This window comes from Neoarius graeffei, chromosome 18, assembly GCF_027579695.1.
Source record: "Neoarius graeffei isolate fNeoGra1 chromosome 18, fNeoGra1.pri, whole genome shotgun sequence".
NCBI lineage: Eukaryota > Metazoa > Chordata > Actinopteri > Siluriformes > Ariidae > Neoarius > Neoarius graeffei.
This window is the reverse complement of record NC_083586.1, coordinates 60455671-60476751: the sequence shown is the minus strand read 5'-3', so window position 1 is coordinate 60476751 and position 21081 is coordinate 60455671. Positions and strand designations below refer to the sequence as shown.

The 21081-nt window shown below is 43.3% G+C and overlaps 2 protein-coding genes across 4 annotated transcripts in view; one reads left to right on the top strand and one right to left on the bottom strand.

Annotated features, from left to right (window-relative positions):
* The window catches only part of pkd1a (polycystic kidney disease 1a), a 160432-nt gene that overhangs the window by 33032 nt on the left and 106319 nt on the right, over positions 1 to 21081 (top strand). For both annotated transcript variants that reach the window (XM_060899131.1, XM_060899130.1), the window contains exons 2-4: positions 14961 to 15032; positions 15139 to 15207; positions 16648 to 16719. In XM_060899131.1, coding sequence (XP_060755114.1) covers positions 14961 to 15032; positions 15139 to 15207; positions 16648 to 16719 — 213 coding nt within the window. The remainder of the gene's footprint in view (positions 1 to 14960; positions 15033 to 15138; positions 15208 to 16647; positions 16720 to 21081) is intronic.
* LOC132866803 (uncharacterized) lies at positions 228 to 2040 on the bottom strand. 2 transcript variants are annotated; one of them, XM_060899579.1, is made up of 3 exons: positions 2017 to 2040; positions 1125 to 1203; positions 228 to 869 (listed from the first exon to the last, which is right to left on the bottom strand). In XM_060899579.1, the coding sequence occupies exon 3, from the start codon at positions 850 to 852 to the stop codon at positions 439 to 441; it is 414 nt and encodes a 137-aa protein (XP_060755562.1). In that variant the 5' UTR covers positions 853 to 869; positions 1125 to 1203; positions 2017 to 2040; the 3' UTR covers positions 228 to 438. The 2 variants fall into 2 exon arrangements, with proteins under 2 accessions (XP_060755562.1, XP_060755563.1); XM_060899580.1 differs by having other exon boundaries at positions 228 to 866.

The following is a 21081-nucleotide window of genomic DNA, read 5'->3' as shown; positions in this document are numbered from 1 at the left end:
TCCTCCTCCTCCTTCTTCTTCTCCTCCTCTTCCTCCTCCTTTGTCTTCTTTTTCTTCGTCTTCAACCTTACTGATGACTCTCTCTTCTCTTTTCTCCCCACACACACTGTCTCCATGTGTAATATAACTGGATTTTCCAACTTCTATTTCTACTTCCTCAACCAAAATGTGCAATACTCACTCGATTTGTGTAATACTCAAATATGTGCAAAACCACTTCAGATAGATATTTATTACTTTTTTATATATTTATTCCTATACAGTTGCACTCAGTTTAATGACAGCCTTACATACCTCGATCTAGTGCTCTCACTGTTTATTTGTTATAATCGTGTATTATAGTGTTTTTGTTTTATTTTAGAATGTACATTGTTCCGTATATTTGTAATTTTTAAAATAATGTCTATGAAGCTGACTCGTGAAAAACGCTCAATAATTCTAATGTACCTGTCCTGCAGTGTATTTGTGCAAATGACAATAAACTCCTATTCTATTCAGGAGCAGCAGGAGCATCTTCTCCTCCTTCTTCTTCTTCTTCTTCTTCTTCTTCTTCTTCTTCATCAGCATCTTCTCCTCTTCCTCTTCTTTTTTCTTCATCAGCAGGAGCAGCAGCAGCATCTCCTCCTCTTTCTTCTTCTTCATCAGCAGGAACATCAGCATCTTCTCCTCCTCCTTCTTCTTCATCAGCAGGAACATCAGCATCTTCTCCTCCTCCTTCTTCTTCATCATCTTCATCAACAGGAGCATCAGCATCTCCTCCTCCTCCTCCTCCGTCTTGTTCTGCTTCTTCTTCTTCTTCTTGTTCTTCTTCTTCTTCTTCTTCATCTTTATCAGCAGGAGCAGCATTAGCATCTCCTCCTCCTCCTCTACTGTGGACAGAATGTGTCTGTATCAGTCAAGTAGAACTTTTTTTTTTTTGAAAATGAGAACCTCCATTTATCTAAAGAACCCTTCCTCAAACAGTGCAATTTCAGTTGATGGACTAAAAACCTAACAGAAATGCATTCGTTTTGGTGTGTGTGTGAGAGACAGAGATTCCCATGCTACCACAAAGTTACTTACACACACACACACACACACACACACACACACACACACACACACACACTTCTCCTCCAGTTTACCTGATTGCTTTCACTTTCTCAGTGTGTGGAAAGTCCCCGTTCCAGCTGTTCAGAGCGTCAGGCTGTCTCCACTCTCTCTCTCTCAGACACACACACACACACACACACACAGAGTGAACATTAGGAACTACACTGTGTTCATGTCACGTAAACCACAAAGCTAAAAATGATCTCACTTTCTTCAGCACAAAAACAAATTACAAAGTGAGATCATTATTTCCCACAAACCGTCAGTCGCTATCCGCTAGCTGAGTAACGTTAGCATGTTAGCTACATGTGAAAATACATGATCTGTACAAAAAATATACACACACTGGAGAGGAGTGCACACCTTTATTACTCTCAGACAGACGAGGTTTAAGTGCATGAAGAACAAGGAATACACCACAAACCCTCACGAGCCACTAGCAGGCCTACGCTCGCATGCTAGCTAAAATATAGCTCGAGGAAAGGGGATACAAAGATCTGCAGAGAAAATAGTAACGTGTGTGTGTGTGTGTGTGTGTGTGTGTGTGTGTGTGTGTGTTTAGATATACAAGAATATAATAGTGTGTGTATCATACAAAAATACACTGTAAACACCCATTAGCTGGTAGCTATGTGTTCGCTAACAGATGCCAGGATTCTCAGCAGCTCCGGAACATCAGATGATCGAGGAATTTTTCATCTTCCTCAGTTATTATGTGTATTTGTTTGTTTTATGCAAAGCAACCTGTGTACTGGACCTTTAAACATTCAAATGTGGATATTTTTGCATTTAAATGTCTAGGTAGATAATTATAAAAATCTGAATACTGTTCAAACTGTGACATCATTAACACCACACACACACACACACACACACACACACTGGTGTTGTGCCCCTCCTCCAGAAGTCATAAATATGACCTACTGCCTCTGTTGTTCCTTATTTCCCCCACATCAGAGGGCTGACTGTTTAGTCTTGAAGTGTGTGTGTGTGTGTGTGTGTGTGTGTGTGTGTGTGTGTGTGTGTGTGTGTGAGATGCATTATGTCATAGCTTCACCTTTTAAACGAACAGTTTACAGTTGGTTTGTGTAGAAATCTTATAAGAAGCACTAATAGAGGAAATATTCTCTCTTTCTCGCTTACTTTCACTTTTTGTTTTTCTCTTTCCATCCGTTCTACAGATCGTTACTTTTAAGACGTTACGGAGCAGAGTCTCCCTCTCGTCTCCCTCTTGTTCCCCTGCTCTCATTTATTGCTCTGCTGCCATTTTGGTGAAGTAGTTCCTTCCCCCCCTCCCTCTTTCTTTCCCTCTTTTCTTTCCTCTGTTCCTGTCCTCCCAAAGCAGCAGACGGCCCTTATAAGGCAACACTGGAACCTCCCAGGCTCTCTGTGCAAAGCAGAACCATATGGTCCATTCAGGCCCCTTTGTGCAGCTCAACCTTGGGGCTTGTAGGCTCTGAGATGGAGCTGCACACAGGGGCCTATTCATCTCAGCTGGAGAGAGAGAGAAATACAGATACAGACATGGAGAAAGAAAGAAACGGAGATGTACAGAGAGAGAAATGTGCATGTACAAAAAGAGACAGTGATGCGATGTGAGACAGAGAGATGGAGATGCAGAGAGAGATGCAGTAAGAATCACAGAGAGAGAGAGACATGTATAGATGTGTATTTTCCACTAAGGCAGTTCCAGGGCCAGGTTGGAGCCAGTACCTGATCTTGAACCAGACATCCAAAGAACTGACTTTTGGCCAGGAAAACTGCTTCCAGAGCAGCGCTAACTCTTTGCTGGTCCAGAACCAAGAACTGCTTAGGTCATGGGCTAGGAGTTGGGGTCGTCATGACCAATAAGACCAGTGACCACCAACCAGAGCTAGCTTAGCATCTAAGCCAAAGAAGAAGAAAAAGTGGCACTAACATGGTTGGCTGGCTAGTGGCACTAGTGGCGGGGCTGGCAGGGATGTATACAATGACATAAAGATGTGGCTTTTGATGAGTTCATAAGTGTCAGGTTTGATGGCTGATCCTCAACCAGGAAGCCTGGGAAATTGAGGGTTGTGCTGCACACACAAACCGAGACCAATAGATGGGAGACAGGGGAAAAAGGAGTACGGAGAAACATGGTAAAAACACGAGGTGTGGTCAAGACCATGACAGTACCCTCCCCCCACCTCAATGGGAGCCTCCAGGTGACGCACCAGGGTTGCCAGGATTTTCGTGGTGGAAGTCTTGGATGAAGGAGGGATCCGGGATCCTCAGGACTGTATCTTTTACAGTCAGCAAGGTATTGGAGGCCTCAGCCTTGGTGGCAGACACTCAGGAGCCACTAGAAAAGACAAGCCAGGTGGGCATTGAAGATCCAGGAGGGTGGAGGGGGATCAGCAAGGGGGCACAAAGAGTTGACAGATACAGACTAGATCTGGGAGACATGGAAAGTGGGGTGGATGCACATGGATATACAGTGGTGCTTGAAAGTTTGTGAACCCTTTAGAATTTTCTATATTTCTGCATAAATATGACCTAAAACATCATCGGATTTTCACACAAGTCCTAAAAGTAGAGAAAGAGAACCCAGTTAAACAAATGAGACAAAAATATTATACTTGGTCATTTATTTATTGAAGAAAATGATCCAATATTACATATCTGTGAGTGGCAAAAGTATGTGAACCTTTGCTTTCAGTATCTGGTGTGACCCCCTTGTGCAGCGATAACTGCAACTAAACGTTTGCGGTAACCGTTGATCAGTCCTGCACACCGGCTTGGAGGAATTTTAGCCCGTTCCTCCGTACAGAACAGCTTCAACTCTGGGATATTGGTGGGTTTCCTCACATGAACTGCTCACTTCGGGTCCTTCCACAACATTTTGATTGGATTAAAGTCAGGACTTTGACTTGGCCATTCCAAAACATTAACTTTATTCTTCTTTAACCATTCTTTGGTAGAATGACTTGTGTGCTTAGGGCCGTTGTCTTGCTGCATGGCCCACCTTCTCTTGAGATTCAGTTCATGGACGAATGTCCTGACATTTTCCTTCAGAATTCACTGGTATAATTCAGAATTCATTGTTCCATCAATGATGGCAAGCCATCCTGGCCCAGATGCAGCAAAACAGGCCCAAACCATGATACTACCACCACCATGTTTCACAGATGGGATAAGGTTCTTATGCTAGAATGCAGTGTTTTCCTTTCTCCAAACATAACGCTTCTCATTTAAACCAAAAAGTTCTATTTTGGTCTCATCTGTCCACAAAACATTTGTCCAATAGCCTTCTGGCTTGTCCACATGATCTTTAGCAGACTGTAGACAAGCAGCAATGTTCTTTTTGGAGAGCAGTGGCTTTCTCCTTGCAGCCCTGCCATGCACACCATTGTTGTTCAGTGTTTTCCTGATGGTGGACTCATGAACATTAACATTAGCCAATGTGAGAGAGGCCTTCAGTTGCTTAGAAGTTACCCTGGGGTCCTTTGTGACCTCGCTGACTATTACACGCCTTGCTCTTGAAGTGATCTTTGTTGGTCGACCACTCCTGGGGAGGGTAACAATGGTCTTGAGTTTCCTCCATTTGTACACAGTCTGTCTGTCTGTGGATTGGTGGAGTCCAAACTCTTTAGAGATGGTTTTTTAATGTTTTCCAGCCTGATGAGCATCAACTTTTTCTGAGGTCCTCAGAAATCTCCTTTGTTCGTGCCATGATACACTTCCACAAACATGTGTTGTGAAGATCAGACTTTGATAGATCCCTGTTCTTTAAATAAAACAGGGTGCCCACTCACACCTGATTGTCATCCCATTGATTGAAAACACCTGACTCTAATTTCACCTTCAAATTAACGGCTAATCCTAGAGGTTCACATACTTTTGCCACTCACAGATATGTAATATTGGATCATTTTCCTCAATAAATAAATGACCAAGTATAATATTTTTGTCTCATTTGTTTAACTGGGTTCTCTTTATCTACCTTTAGGACTTGTGTGAAAATCCGATGATGTTTTAGGTCATATTTATGCAGAAATATAGAAAATTCTAAAGGGTTCACAAACTTTCAAGCACCACTGTAGGTAGTTCCAGCCTGACTGTGGGGTGACGATCAGGGAATTGCAGGCATATTCGACCCAAGTGAGTTGAGTACCCAAGGAAGCTGAGTTTTGTGCGGAAATGCAGCAGAGTGCAGCTTCAAGGTCCTGGTTGGCTCATACTGACTGGCTGTTGGTTCGTTTGGGAAGGGCTATGAAGTGCATGGTTTTGGAGAAGCGGACAACAATTATGAGTATAACTGGGTTTCCTTGTGGGGGAGGCAGGCCGGTGACAAAATTGAGTACAGAATGAAACCAGGATAAGAGTGGAGATGAATCATCTCTTGAGCTCCACAAAGGTGAGGTTCACCTCAGAGGTCCAGGAGAACGGGGTCAAGGAAGAGGTGAGTTTAGTGGAGCACTGCCACCTGGCTGTAGTCCCTGATGAAGCAATGGTAGAAGTTAGCGAAGCCCAAGAATCATTGAAGCTGTTTTAACGTCATGGGTACAGGCCACTCTCAGGTCTGTCCTCACTTGCCTGCCTTCAGCGATGTACCCCAGGAAACTTCTGGAATGGACAGAGTTGTAGGCAGGAGTGTGAGCATGGATGGGGGAATATAGCAGGCAGAAGATGAAATGGAATGCAGGCAACATGCAATGCTCTTGTAAACACAGAGGGACAGGGTGAATAGCAAAAGAGCAACACGGAAGAAAACTTAAATACAATTCTAAGAGGCCTAGAACATGAGCTACCAAACTGCCTGAAATAACAATCTGGTGATGAATCGATAGAAAACCAGGGTATTTGTGCTGCTGGGGTTGATGGGTGTCAGGTATACCGGTTGATCTGTAACCAGGAAGCCTGGGAAACTGAGGGGAGTGCCACGCCCACAACACGCGCACAAACCAAGGTGTCAGGTATACTGGCTGATCTGTAACCAGGAAGCCTTGGAAATTGAGGGGAGTTTCACGCCCATAACACGCGCACAAACCAAGAGACAGACAGACACGGAGACACAGGGAAAAGGGAAATGGAGAAACATGGGGAGAAATGGGAAGTACGGTTGAGACCATGTGTATCTTGTATAAAAATATGGGTGGTTGTGGGTGGGATATGGGTTGTTTGTATGTGTGTGGGTCAGGCTTGTAGTCAGTGGTCGAGTTGTAAAATCAAACCAGGGGGGATGGTGAAATTTTTAGTCGCGTGTCGACCCATCGGTCGGTCCGTCGGTGGGAAACCGGTTTGCTTTTAGGAGGGTTTGCACACAACATAGGTCTGTGGACCTTGTTCATTTACCAGACATACAGTATTTTGTGCTGATAAAGTGTGTAGTACACACTGTGTACCCTTTTTATTGTTGTAAAAAACATAATACACTGGTATTTTACTGTAAAACATGCACAGTGTGGATGTCATGTGTCATATTTAGTCAGTCTCCTGGCTGACATACCAACCACATTCTCCATATTAGGGTGAAATGCAGATGACAAATTTGAAGTGTAACTTCATAGTCATGGTAGGCTCCTTTTAAATCGTTTGGTGAATAATTTATTAAAACCTCAGCAGGCAATGTAAATGAACAACTGAATCTTTTCATATCAAGTCAATAGAATTTTTATTCAAAGCTGAACATTGAGTTAAATACAGAGGTAGGTAGGGAACCAATAAGCTAAAACAAGCAACAGTACATTGAAAATCAGCCTTACATGTTGTGACCGGCTCTCTAATGAAGCAATGAAGCCTTCAAAACTGCTAGTGTCGTTTATTTTAGCCTTCCTGTCTTGAATAACACTTTTTGTTGCCTGAAGAATAACAAACGACCGTCCAGGCTGATTAAATTAATGGCCTTATACAAGAAATCAAAGCTAACATGAACCTGAGTAAGCTATCGATAGCTGGCTAGACTCCAAACTAGCATTCATTATGATAGCTGTGTTGTTATCCGCCACCCACAAATTAGGCTCCATATCGGTAACTTTACAGCATGATAGTGGGCTCACAGAAAGTGTGACTGATATTCGTAACTCTTGACTTACCTCCTGAAATGTTTTTTCTTGCGATCTTAAATCCGAACTTGCTGAGGTCTTGCTGTCCACTCCGCTTGGCCATGATGCTGCAATCCGCTGCTGTCACTGACGCCGAATGAAATCAAAAATAACGGAACCCCAACTGAATGTCGCCTCCTCAAACGCTTCGCTTGCGCGTGCCCTCTCTCGCGGTAGCTTATTGTATGCTCAGTTTCAGCAAAGCTACGTGGAATGGCATTTCTAATTCCAATGTTAAATAGAAGTAATGTCCACATTTATTGATAAAATTGCTCAAGGGAAGGGAGGGGGGATGCCCGTTTTAGAGGGGGGATGATTTTGACCATTTTTTATTCCGGGGGGGATGGCATCCCCCCTCAACTCGAGTACAGCTTGTAGTACTCAAGTCCAGGACTTGAACTCGAGTCCAGGACTCGTGCCCTAATTTTAAGGACTTGTGACTCGACTTGGACTTGAGCACTAATGACTCAGACTCATGCATTAACTGCATTTGGACTCGTAAATTGGAGACGAGGACTCTGATTTTTTCTTTATTTTTTGTAACATGCCATAATAATTTGACATAAGGTATGTATATCTATATCAATTTTTATACTAATTTAGTGCAAGAGAATGCACATTCACCTGTTCATATGTCATGTTCAAGAACAAAGCTAACATTAACGGCGCTAAAACTCCTGGAGAGACGCCGCTAGGATTGTCCGCTTTGCTTATACAGACTTCTCGTACAGTGGGAAAAACTGCACTGCTATGTGTTCCATATGTAGAAGAACTATCGAGGAGACGACGGGGACAACCTCGAACTTCAATCGTCATTTGGTAAGACTCCACCCAGAGAAGGAAGAGACGCGCTAAGTTCATTGCTCTGTTGATAGTGGGCGGGGCTTGCTAGTATACTAAGAACTAGCTAATGTTAACCCTCTCCCATGTTATTTGCCCTGTTGATAGTGGGCGGGGCTTGCTGAGCGATGAACAAGCTTTTTATCTGTAGCCTGTTAATTAAAATGGGGCCGTCGAGCAGTAACGTTAGTCCGACACAGTAGCAGAGACGCTTTCACATAAAAGCAGCAACAAACACCGTCACATGGTGCAGATGGAGTCTTGTTCTCGGACTCGACTCGAAATTTCTTTAATGACTCGGACTTGAGACTTGAATCAGACTCGAGGTTTAGTGACTCGACTACAACACTGGTGTGGGTATAAGTTGTGGTGTGTGTTTGGTGTTTGTGTGTCAGGGTGGGTGGGTGTGTCCGAGTGGGCGTGTGTGTGTGAGAGAGAGATACTTGGCAGATGGTACATGTTCAGTGTTGCATGGTAATGTAAACCCCGCCTTGTTTTATATAACTAAGCAGTAAATAAGTTAAACTGTGTGTGTGTGTGTTGTGTGATGTCAGAATGTGGTGTAATAAACAGATCATTGCTGAAGTGAGCTAATGGAACAGCAGAGCCACAGAGTCCTAACGCTGCTTTTCTCTGATCCGCAGTCACACCACAGTCTCCCTCAGACCTCGACACGCTTCTCTTCCAGGCGGTTATTATAATTTACACCACAGCGCTGTTGAATTCTGGATTCTGATTGGTCAGAAGCGTGTGTTGATTAATTTCCTGGAACAGCAGCTCTGACAATAGTGCAGCTGCAAATTACAGGTTTATATTAGTGCACTTATCGTTTCTATAGTAACAGCTCATTCACAGGGACTGAAAAAGAGAGAGAGAGAGAAACAGAAGCTGGTGAGGGAACGATTGTTTATAACGTAAGCGTCACGAGCACTTGTTCTGCGGACGGATCACAACACTGACTGTAACTACGAACGGATAAAAAGTATGATGTGCCATTTATCAATGTGACAAATATGAAAATTTGAATTGTTGGCATATTTCTGTGGTATGAAACACTTTGAGACGTGAAATGGATCAACCTCTGCTTCATCACGCTATCTCGTCTTTCTTTATGTTTCTTATTATTATTATCATCTCATCTCATTATCTGTAGCCGCTTCATCCTTCTACAGGGTCGCAGGCAAGCTGGAGCCTATCCCAGCTGACTACAGGCGAAAGGCGGGGTACACCCTGGACAAGTCGCCAGGTCATCACAGGGCTGACACATAGACACAGACAACCATTCACACTCACATTCACACCTACGCTCAATTTAGAGTCACCAGTTAACCTAACCTGCATGTCTTTGGACTGTGGGGGAAACCGGAGCACCCGGAGGAAACCCACGCGGACACGGGGAGAACATGCAAACGGGGCTCGAACCCGGACCTTCTTGCTGTGAGGCGACAGCGCTAACCACTACACCACCGTGCCGTCTTCTTCTTCTTATTATTATTATTCGTAAATTGTAAGCAGATATGATTCATCAGTGTTTAGCTTGCCAGAGTTTCGTATCTGGGATTTTGAGACCAATAAAAATGAAGATCATTTTCAGATTAACATTAATAATATCGAAACGGAATTTGTGGAGAGGTGTGTGTGTGTGTGTTTTTGGGTGATGTGCAGACGAGTGTTTGGGAAAGAGGCAGCAGCAGTTTGGCAGCGCACGGCGGAGCTGATGTTCGAATGGTGTAATGTTCCTTTACAAGTGTTTATAGACCGCAGCTGCAGAACAGTGTGCTGTGCTGTCGAGCGCTCAAAAAGTCAGAGCCAGGATACACACACACACCCCTAGAACCCCTTTAAACAAAAGATTTCCATGGTAATAGAAATCCCACCTCCTATTATGTAACCCAGCTGATGTATGAGGAGGCTGTTCAGGAGGTAATGACTGTACCAGAAGTAACACACACACTTTCTTTACACACTCTTACATGGTCTGTCTGGAATGGACAGATGTACCACCGTTATTACACACACATCACACTTTCGCCTCATAATTCTGTCGTGGTGGGATTTTAAAGGAAATATCTGTGAACGTTTAAGGTTAATTCGTTCGCGAGTTTGTTTGGTGACATCAGCAAAATAGTTCAAACATTTATGTGCTACTTAATAATAAGACGACGTAGAAAGGAAACCCCTTCTTGTTTTTCCTTTTGGCTTACGCTTCCACCGTTCACACAGGTTGGGTTTGGGTTTATTGCTGCATTAGAGGAAAGATCGTAACTCGGAATTTCTGACTTCCAACTACAAAGAAGGAAACTATGAAGAAAACACCCCTTAACTTTCAATTCGTACTCGGAAAGTCAGGAAGCTGTCCTCAACCCCAGAGTTCAGCGTATGACGTCGTGTCAAGATGGCCACTCGTTCACACTGTCGAGAGTCTCATCTCATCTCATTATCTCTAGCCGCTTTATCCTGTTCTACAGGGTCGCAGGCAAGCTGGAGCCTATCCCAGCTGACTATGGGCGAAAGGCGGGGTACACCCTGGACAAGTCGCCAGGTCATCACAGGGCTGACACATAGACACAGACAACCATTCACACTCACATTCACACCTACGGTCAATTTAGAGTCACCAGTTAACCTAACCTGCATGTCTTTGGACTGTGGGGGAAACCGGAGCACCCGGAGGAAACCCACACGGACACGGGGAGAACATGCAAACTCCGCACAGAAAGGCCCTCGCCGGCCACGAGGCTTGAACCCGGACCTTCTTGCTGTGATGCAACAGCGCTAACCACTACACCACCGTGCCGCCCCCGTAAAACATGTTGGTCAGTTAAATCTAAAATATAAAGTAAATACAGTACATCATTAACTCATGAGCGCGAATATTATCTGGCTAATTTATTGCTAGCAAAACACTTTCGCGGAAGTGTCCCTTTTTTTCTTTCAAACTTTATAGCTCAAAGAATTGCAGTTTGTAATTACAAGAACAAAAAAGAAACTTGGGGCTGCCCATGTCTCCTACAGGTGTGCTCATGGCTAAAGAGTCCTATGTGAGATAAACAGGCACAACAACATAGGCTGCAGGGTAGGGTCTGGTCAGGAATGGGAGCTGTGGATTGCTTGGCTTTCCTCCTAGCTCACTTGTCCTCGAGGCTGGTATGACGGTTGTTCTCAGAGGCTGCAACTGCGTTGTGCACAGTACTTCTCCAACAGTCTCGGTTAGCAGCTAAGGAGGACCAGTGAGTGGAGCTGATGTTGCAGTCCTGGAGGAAAGCCTTGAGTAAGTCTTTAAACCGCTTCTTAGGGGTTCCTATGTTTCTATAATCTGATGATAGCTCACCATAAAGGATGATCTTGGGCAGGCAGTGGTCCTCCATCCTGGACACATGGCCTGCCCAACGAAGCCTGGACTTCAGAAGCATGGATTCAATGCTGGTGACACCTGTTTTCTGAAGGACTTCAATGTTGGTGATGAAGTCAGTCCAGTGGATATTAAGGATGGAACGGAGGCAGCGCTGGTGAAAGTGCTCGAGGAGATGTATATGTCATGGATAGGTGACCCCCGACTCCGAGCTGTACAGCAGTGTAGTCAGCACGGCAGCACAGTAGACACTAACTTTGGTGTTCGTCTTCAGGTCCTTGTTGTTCCAGACTCGTTTGTAGAGCCGGCCGAAGACGCTGTTTGCTTTTGCCAGTCTGTTGTCAATTTCTTTGTTGATCTCTGCATCCGCAGAGATTGTGCAACCAAGGTAGGTGAACTGCTGAACAGCTTTCAGCTCAGACTGGGTGGTTTGTACTGTTGATTTGGTGCAGGCTGATGGAGGACTTCGGTCTTTTATAGGCTGACTTCTAAGCCGAAGAGTTGGGCAGCTTCTGCAAAGCAGGTCACTAAGTGTTGCATGGCTTACTCGGTATGGGCAACAAGAGCAGCATCATCAGCAAATAGAAGTTCCCGAATTTGCTGCTTCATCGTCTTGGTGTGATCCTGTAGGCGCCTCAGGTTAAACAAGCTGCCATCAGTGCGGTAGCGGATGTAGATGCCGTCGTCAGTGCCCAAATCATCCATGGCGTGGCACAACATCATGCTGAAGATGGTGAACAGTGTTGGCACAAGTACACAGCCTTGCTTTACGCCATTCAGATTGATGAAAGGTTGATGAAAGTTCGTTATTCAGTCTGACTTGCCCTTGCTGATTCTCATGAAGCTGGATGACCATGTTCAGGAACTTTGGAGGACAGCCAAGCCATTCCAAGATCTGCCAAAGTCCCTGTCTGCTCACAGTGTCGAATGTTTTGGTCAGGTCTATGAAGGTCACGTACAGGCCCTTGTTTTGTTCGCAACATTTCTCTTGGAGCTGCCTGAGGACAAACACCATGTCAATTGTGCCTCTGTTCGTTCTGAAACCACATTGGCTTTCTGGAAGGAGTTCTTCTGCGACAGAAGATACCAGTCTGTTGAGGAGGATTCTTGCAAAGATTTTACCTGCGATGGCGAGCAAGGTTATTCTGTGTAGTTAGAGTAGTCAGATTTCACTCCCTTGTTCTTATACAGGGTAATGAAGACTGCATCATGGAAATCACTGGGGATTTCTCCTCCTTCCCAGCAACAGGTAAGGAATTCATAAAATTTTGAATGAAGAGCTGGACCGCCATGCTTCCAGATCTCTGGGGGAATGCCATTAATTCCGGCTGCCTTCCCTGCTTTTGGCTGTTCGATGGCTTTGATGGCTTCTTCCAGGGAGGGAGCAACATCAAGTTCTGCCTTGGTTGGCTGCTGAGGTATACACTCCAACACTGAAACCTGGACATTACGGTTGGTGCTGAAGATGGTCTTGAAGTGCTCAGACCAGCGGCTCAAAATGGAGGCTTTATCAGTGAAGAGCTCACTGCCATCCATGCTGCACAGTGGGCTTTGAACTTGGAAAGTTGGCCCATATACTGCCTTTAGGGCATCACAGAAACCCTTGTGGTCTCCTCTGTCAGCACACAGCTGAGTCCTCTTGGCAAGGTTGGACCACCACTGATTCTGGATCTCTCAAAGCTTGCGCTGGAGATTGCTACAGGCGAGGCGGAAGTCTGCTTTCTTCTTGGGACAGGCTGGCTGAGCAAGGTGGGCTTGATGGGCTGAATGCTTCTTTGACAGTAGCTCTTGGACTGCTTGGTTGTTTTCATCACACCAGTCCTGGTTTTTCCTGAGGTATATCCCAGAATTTCTTTGGAAACTTGCAGAATAGAGTACTTTAGGTGTTCCCAGCGTCCTTCTGGGGAAGTGTCAAGGGAGTCATTCTTGCCTTCAAGCTTGGTTTGCAAACTTGACTGGATGTCCAAAGGCTGGACATTGACATTGCTGTGGTCAGTGAAGTCCGCTTTGCCGGAGAGGGTAGTCTGAAAGAACATGGCACTGGATACACCTTCTATTGGTCAGGGAAAGCCGAAGCAGAAAGATGCCTGTCCGGCGTAGGATTCATAATCAAAGATGCCATTGCTTTGCATTACATTACATTAATGACATTTAGCAGACGCTCTTATCCAGAGTGACCGTGAGTTGGCCTAGTGGTTAGCGTGTCCGCCTCTCGATTGGGAGATCGCGGGTTCTACTCATGGTCAGGTCATACTAAAGACCATCATAAAAATGGTACCTACTGTCGTCTGGCAAGGCACGCTGCAATACAAGAATATGTGAGTGGGGAAGTCAAATTCTCACAGTTACTAGAGGACTAACCCCCTTGAGGCCTATTGAAATGGAGATTGGCACCATACCCATATGCCTCAAAGAGCTAGTTAGTACTGGGACAGGAGACTGCTTAGGAAGACCAGATTCTGGCATGAGTGGGACTTTGGCTTATCCAGAGTGACATACAACATGCCTTGCTCAAGGGCACTTCAGCCGTTCCTGCTGGTCCAGGGAATCAAACCAGTGACCTTTTAATCCCAAAACCGCTTCTCTAACCATTAGGCCATGGCTTCCCCATAGTTGAACTCAGACTTCCACTTTGGCTGAATGCCGTATCTTGCAACCTTAGTGAAAGTGAAACCAAATTTTGTGCATCTGGTCCAAAATTTAATGGTTTCTTCCTTGGCCAATGCTACACCCTTCCACCAAGTTTCATGGAAATTGGTTTGGTAGTTTTTGAGCGAGCCTGCAAACAAACAAACAAATGAACAAACAAACTGCACCGAAAACATAACCTCCTTGACAGCGGTAATTACAAAAACTGAGAGAGTACAGACTTCGCACTTCCAGGTCAGGAAGTATTACATAATGTTCAAGTTATAAAATCTGAGAAAACAAAAACATGGACGCGTCTGTGAAAGCTTGTTTTTCGTTAGCAAGCTAGCTAGCTAACATTAGTGGTGTAGCTTACTGCTCCATCACCACTTCCTATACATCAGCAGGAATTATGGGAATCTTCCAGTTCCGGCTTGATGCTGATTCTAACCAGTGCTGTTTTTCTCCAGATAATGTTAGAATACTGTTTTTTTTTTTTACTCACGCAAGCGCTACAGTTTGACGACTTTATTACGCAGTCTGTTTAACGTATTGTTCGATACACAGATGGATGGTGCCAAGATCCTCATGTGGAACAAAATGATACAATAACCTTACATATCCTTACACTGACAGAAAACATCGCCGTCAGTTTTGTTTTGCTGATACTTTAGAACACGGCCACCAAACTACAACATACTCCTTTATTAGCTTTTGTGATCTCTTTGATGATAAGTAATGACGACTGAAATAGACTGAGATCTGTCACGGCACAAACTATACTGTAAACCAGACTCTGTGTGTGTGTGTGTGTTTCCAGTCAGCGTGGGTGTCTCTATAATTATCTAAATGCATTTGTATGCATGTGTTTTTGGGTGGGTGTGTTAAACCCTTCTGAAGTTCATATCTATTATATGGAGTGTGTATGTGTGTGTGTGCACCATGTGTTAAATCTTTTGTTTTATTCTTCTGTCCTATAGAGATCTGTCCAAAAACCACCTGTCCTCTGTGGACTCCAGTCTGTTTGATCACCTAACTGGCATCAAGGAGCTGTAAGTGGTGTGTGTGTGTGTGTGTGTGTGTGTGTGTGTGTGTGTGTGTTAGTTATAGCAACAATGCTAAAATGTCAAAATCACGCTCCCTTTTTCTTTCTTTCAGGTATCTTCAGAATAACCACATTACAGAACTTCCTCCCAAAGTTTTTGGCTGTGGCTCATTAGCTGTGCTGTAAGTATTTTGTGTGTGTGTTTGTGGGCGGTGACGGGTTCTTGTCCCCGGGCATTTTTGTGTGCTCTGTTCCTCCCAAACACGATCAAAATTAAATGCACCAAATCAAAAACATCCACATTGATTCCATCTAGCACTCAAAAGCTAATGAACTCAGTCATTTAAAACTACATTTCACTTTGATATTATGTGTTTTCTACCTACTGGTGGTCCGAGTCAAGCCTCCCCCGGGTCCGAGTCAAGCCTCCTCTGAGTCCAACCTCCCCCAAGTCTGAGTAAAGCCTCCACCAAATTGGAATCAAACCTCCACCTTGAGTCTGAATTCACCTCTGAGTCAAACTGCAGCTCAAATGAATTGAATCAGTCTCTGGAGAATGTCACTTTCTCTTGCAAACACACACACACACACACACACACACACACACACACACACACACACACACACACACACACACTCCAATCACAGGACCATTAGGAACAAAATTAAATGCACCAAATCAAAAACACCCACACTGATTCCATTTAGCACTCAAAAGCTAATGAACTCAAACAGTCATTTAAAACTACATTTCACTTTGATATTATGTGTTTTCTACTGGTGGTCTGAATCAAGCTTCCACTGGGTCTGACTCAAGGCTGCCCCGAGCCCGAGTCAAACCTCTTCAGGTCTGAGTCAAGGCTCCCTTGAGTCCAAGTCAAGCCTCCCCCGGGTCCGAGTCAAGGCTGCCCCTAGCCCGAGTCATGCCTCCCTCGGGTTCAAGTCAAGGCTGCCCTGAGCCTGACTCAAGGCTACCCCGAGTCTGAGTCAAACTTCCCTCAGGTCCGAGTCAAGGCTGCCCCGAGCCGGAGTCAAGCCTCCCTCAGGTCTGAGTAAAGCCTCCACCTTGAGTCTGAATTCACCTCTGAGTAAAACTGCAGCTCAAATGAATTGAACCAGTCTCTGGAGAATGTCTCTCTCTCTCTCTCTCTCTCTCTCTCACACACACCCACACACACACACAACCCAATCACAGGACCATTAGTGACAATTAAATTTCAGTGCTTCAGGCATAGAAGGTTCTATTTGTTGTACGTATATACACACACACACACGTGCACACACACAGGGCACACACAGTTTTCCATCCCTGTCTGGTACACCAAAATCACTCCAGAACTTTTCCATATGCTGCTCAAAAAAAGCTAGACAAGAGAACCATTATTCACATGCACACACACGCACACACACACACACACACACACACACAGAGGCATGCACACACACAGAGAGAGAGACTAAGAGACTAGTGAAAGAGACAGAAAGACAAATAGAGTGTGAGACACAGAGATACAGAAAGATATAAAGAGACAGTCGTGCGATATTTGATTTACTAACTGCTCTCTCTCTCTCTCTCTCTCTCTCTCTCGCTGTCTCGCTCTCTCTCTCTGTTTGTTTTTCAGAGATTTGAGTAACAATCAGCTCACCACCATCGAGGGAAGAATATGTGATAATTTATTTAATTTAACTACAGTGTGAGTGTACACACACACACACACACACACACACACACACACACACACACCATTCCCACTCTCAGTGTAAACCGTATATTTTCCTGTATCGTACTGTAATGGTGTTCTGTGGGAATGGGAGCAAAACAGCAAAGTCGAAACGTTAATCTACCCCCTCCCCCCTCCCCCCATCGATCTCGTAACCCTTTTGTTACGGCTGCAGTGGGAATCGGGACCATCAGATTTACATGTGACGATTGTGACGCTGCTGGCAGTGATGTGATAATGTGATGGAACTACTCATACTGCTTCAGTGTAAAGCAGCCGGTGGTGACCTCCTCGTGACCTCCTAACCCAAACCCTAGATCACACATTTCCTGTATTTCCTATTGGTTATTCCTTTTAAGTTAATTTAAAAAAAAAAAGCCTTCTATGCTGCTACTTCCTCATTATTCTGAGCATGGAGGTCATGTGTTTCCATTTTAGTGTTCCGTTCCATTCATTTCACAACAATTACACGTGACATCCGGGCTCACGTGGTTCACACGTCTCTCAGAGGTCAGGTGGGAATATACAACGTCCGTTACTTTTCTCTTATGGAAGACCGATTACTTTGAAATAAGATCATCTTTTAAACTTATTTATTTGCCTTAGACATGAAACATGTTTACATGCTAATCTGAGCTAAATAAACCGTTCAAGTCCAATCCGAACGACATTCCGATCCAGTCGAACAAAGGGCAGTAATCAGAATCCGTGAATTGAGTTCAGATCGATTCAGATGTAGGTTATGCACCTGCTTAAGAAAGTAAATTTTCTGAGCTTTGCATTTAAGCATCCTTTAAAAAGAAGCACTCGTCTTTAAGCCTGAAAATTATCAGGGATAGAAAATGCGGACCGACGAAGCAATTTTTTTTTCTTTTTTTCCCCCCTTTGCTGTCAAAAGCACTATGATGTAACCGTTAAAAAAACATATACTGATTTACAGTCCTGTGCAAAAGTCTTAGGCACATGTAAAGAAATGCTGCCGACCAGAAATGTCTTAAAAAAAATAATGAAATGAAATGTTTCAACTTTTAAAAAATACTATAAACAGTAATCAGTGAGCCATAATAAATGAAACAAAGTCGATATTTGGTGTGAGACGACCCTTTGCTTTAGTTTCAGGTCCAATGAGTGCAGTTTTATAAGGAAATGAGCTGTAGGTTTTACTGAGCATCTTCCAGAACCAGCCACAGTTCTTCTGGACACTTTGACTGTCACACTCACGTCTTCATTTTGCACCAAAACCCAGTAGCTTTCGTTATGTTTTCTTTTTTAATCTGAAAAGTGCTCTCTTCTGGATGGAATATGCTGCTCAGATACAAACTTTTTTCTTTTTCTGTAACATTTAAAGCTGGACGGCCTTTCGATTTCATAAAATCGGTGAAATTTAGTTCCGTCTGAAATGTGGTCATTGTGATGTATGTTTATTTCTGTAATATCTCAGAAAATATCAGGCCATTCTGTGGCTGGGAAGTTATTTAATTTGAGGGGATTAAAGCAAATAATGTGCATGAAATCGCTCGCTTGGCGCAGTCAGGCAGACAGAGGAAGTCCGTGTGTGTGCGCATGCGCAGGTTTCCCTTTGAGCGTGCACTGACAGTTCCATCATTCTGTCGCTAAACGAACAGCTGATCACACCGAGGTGCTCGCTGAGCGCCCATATTTATTAGTTTGATATTTCCTGCATTTCCTTTCCTTCGTATATAACGTAACGTCTTTTCTTCTTCTCACTTTCTTTCCGTTACTGTAGTCGCTTTTTCGCATTTCATTCGCACACTCGCGTCCTTCATTTTTCTCTTTTGTTTCGAATTTGTATCCCACAATGCCTTGCGCGAACAGGGAAAGCCCACTGCGTGATGCATGACGTAGTATCTTGTATTGGGTCATGGTGAAGCAGGAAAAAATAGCGGAGAATTTAGGGCCACATGGAAATAAATTCATTCATTGTTCTATTTAAAAAAAAACTAATAAAATTAGAAGTCTGATTCGAATTCAGTAGCTTTCGGTCACTAAACAAAAATAATCAGTTGTCAGGGAAAATTCTTTTTCTGACCTACATTTGAAAAATCTGAAAGGCGGCCTAGCTTTAATTTTTTGCTGGAAAACAAATGTTTGGAACTCCTAAAATGTTTTTGTAATGTTTTGACTCGATAATGTAGAAATCTATAACAAAGTTTGTATGGAAAAAAAATGGGGGGGGGGGGCAAGACTTTTGCACAGTATTGTGTGCTTGAGAAGATGGCAAACATTTGAAATAAACCTAATAGGGGTCTCGTCCAAGGTGTAAATTTTCGTTTTACATTTACGGCATTTTGGCAGACGTCTTTATCCACAGCAACGTACGTTTATCTGATTTACGCAACTGAGCAGTTGAGGGTTAAGGTCCTTTCTTGAGGGCCCCCAGTTCCTGAATCTGGCTCCAGGTAAATAATCTGCTTAGTAATGTATTAAATAGAAGAATAATCATCATGTACAGATTTTAATATGATCATTTCCGTGATCTGACTCTGCTCTGGAGTGTTTATATCATTTTTATAGATGTAGTGCTGGACTCTGTAAGCACCCTTGACTTGATTAGCTGCATTCGCTTTATCAAACACGAACATGTTTTTACTGTTCGACTTCATTCGTTTTAAAGGGGAAAATGGTGTACGCTTTATTTTTGGCCAGATGGTCACATTTAGAGTTTTTCCTCTGGGTCAGTAAAAAAGCTTTAGAGCTTGCTGCTGTATTTTCCTCTGGCTGTTGATTCTGCGCCGTTATTTTCCACAGCCGTGTGTTTCAGTAATGACACACTCATCTGTTTTATTGCACTATTATGAAAGCTGTAATGGGTGTGTTGGCCACTGGGATTCGAAACGTCAAACACAGATGAGAAAGCTGCTCGACCATGGAGCCTGTGTCTCAGGGAGATGGGATTAAGCCTTTATTTTTGGGCAGAAGTGAGATAGATCCTATAATATTCCCATAATATTCATCCCACAATACACTGTATATCATATCGTGTATATATTGATCATGCTGTGGTGGGCTGGTATCCCGTCCAGGCGGTGCTCCTCGAGCTCCGTGCTCCTGGGAAAGGGTTTAACGCAAGCCGGAATGTGACCGGGATAAGAGTCACATGATGGATGAATGAAACTTTCATCCCATTATATGAATCTATAACAGTAATGGTGGAATATTCACCCACTGAAATTCAGCCCGTGACACTGATTTTATTATTTTAATTCTGGAATATTTATTCCATAACTTTCATCTCCGAATATATCAATCCCATTACATTTAATCTGTCATTTTTGTCCAGTAATACTCCTATCTTAATATTGAATATTTTAATGTAATATTCATCCCGTAGTAGTCATCCCATAACACTCAACCCATTGCATTCTGTCCATAATACATACGCTGCACTACTCATCCCATAATACTTGTACTGAAATACTCTTTCTGCAATATTTATCCCATAATACTGATCCCATTATATTTGATCCATAATACTCATCCCAAAATATCCTTCTGGTCATATTTTTCCTGTCATATTCATCTCCTAACACTCACCCTGTTTCAGTCATCCCATAATACTCACCTTGTAATACTCATCTTGTAATATCTATCCCACAATACTAATCCTCCATCCCATAATCTTATTCCTCCAATGCTAATCCTTTAACACACATCCCCTAATGTTAACCCTCTAAGACTCATCTTGTAAACTCCATCCCAAAATACTAATCCTCCAATACCCAGCCCATAATATCCACCCCCTAATGCTAGTCCCCTAAAACTCATCCCGAAATATTAATCCTCTAATACTAATCCTTTAACACACATTCCATAATATTAATCCTCTAATACTCATCTTGTAATACTCATCCTGTAATATCCATCCCATAATATTAATCCTCTAAAACTCATCTTGTAATATCCATTCCACAATATTATTCCTTCAATGCTAATCCTTTAACACGCATCCCATAATATTAATCCTCTCATACTCATCTTGTAATATACATCCCAAAATACTAATCATTTCATACACATCCCATAATATTAGTCCTCTGATACTCCTCCTGTAATATACATCTCATAATATTAATCATTGAATGCACATCCTGTAATACTAACCCCTCAGACTCATCCCGTAATATCAATCCACTCATGCCAATCTTGCAAGATCCGCCCATGACACTAATCCCCTGACACTCTTCCCGTAATATCCACTAATGCTAGTCCTTTAACACACATCCCATAATATTGTCTAATCCTTCAACACACATACCATTATATTAATCCTCTAATTCTGATTCTTTAACACACATCCCATTATATTAATCCTCT

What these genes read in the sequence shown, in the direction of transcription:
- LOC132866803 (XM_060899579.1), bottom strand. Translation starts at nt 852, where the DNA reads ATGCTAATGCTGCTCCTGCTGATAAAGATGAAGAAGAAGAAGAAGAAG.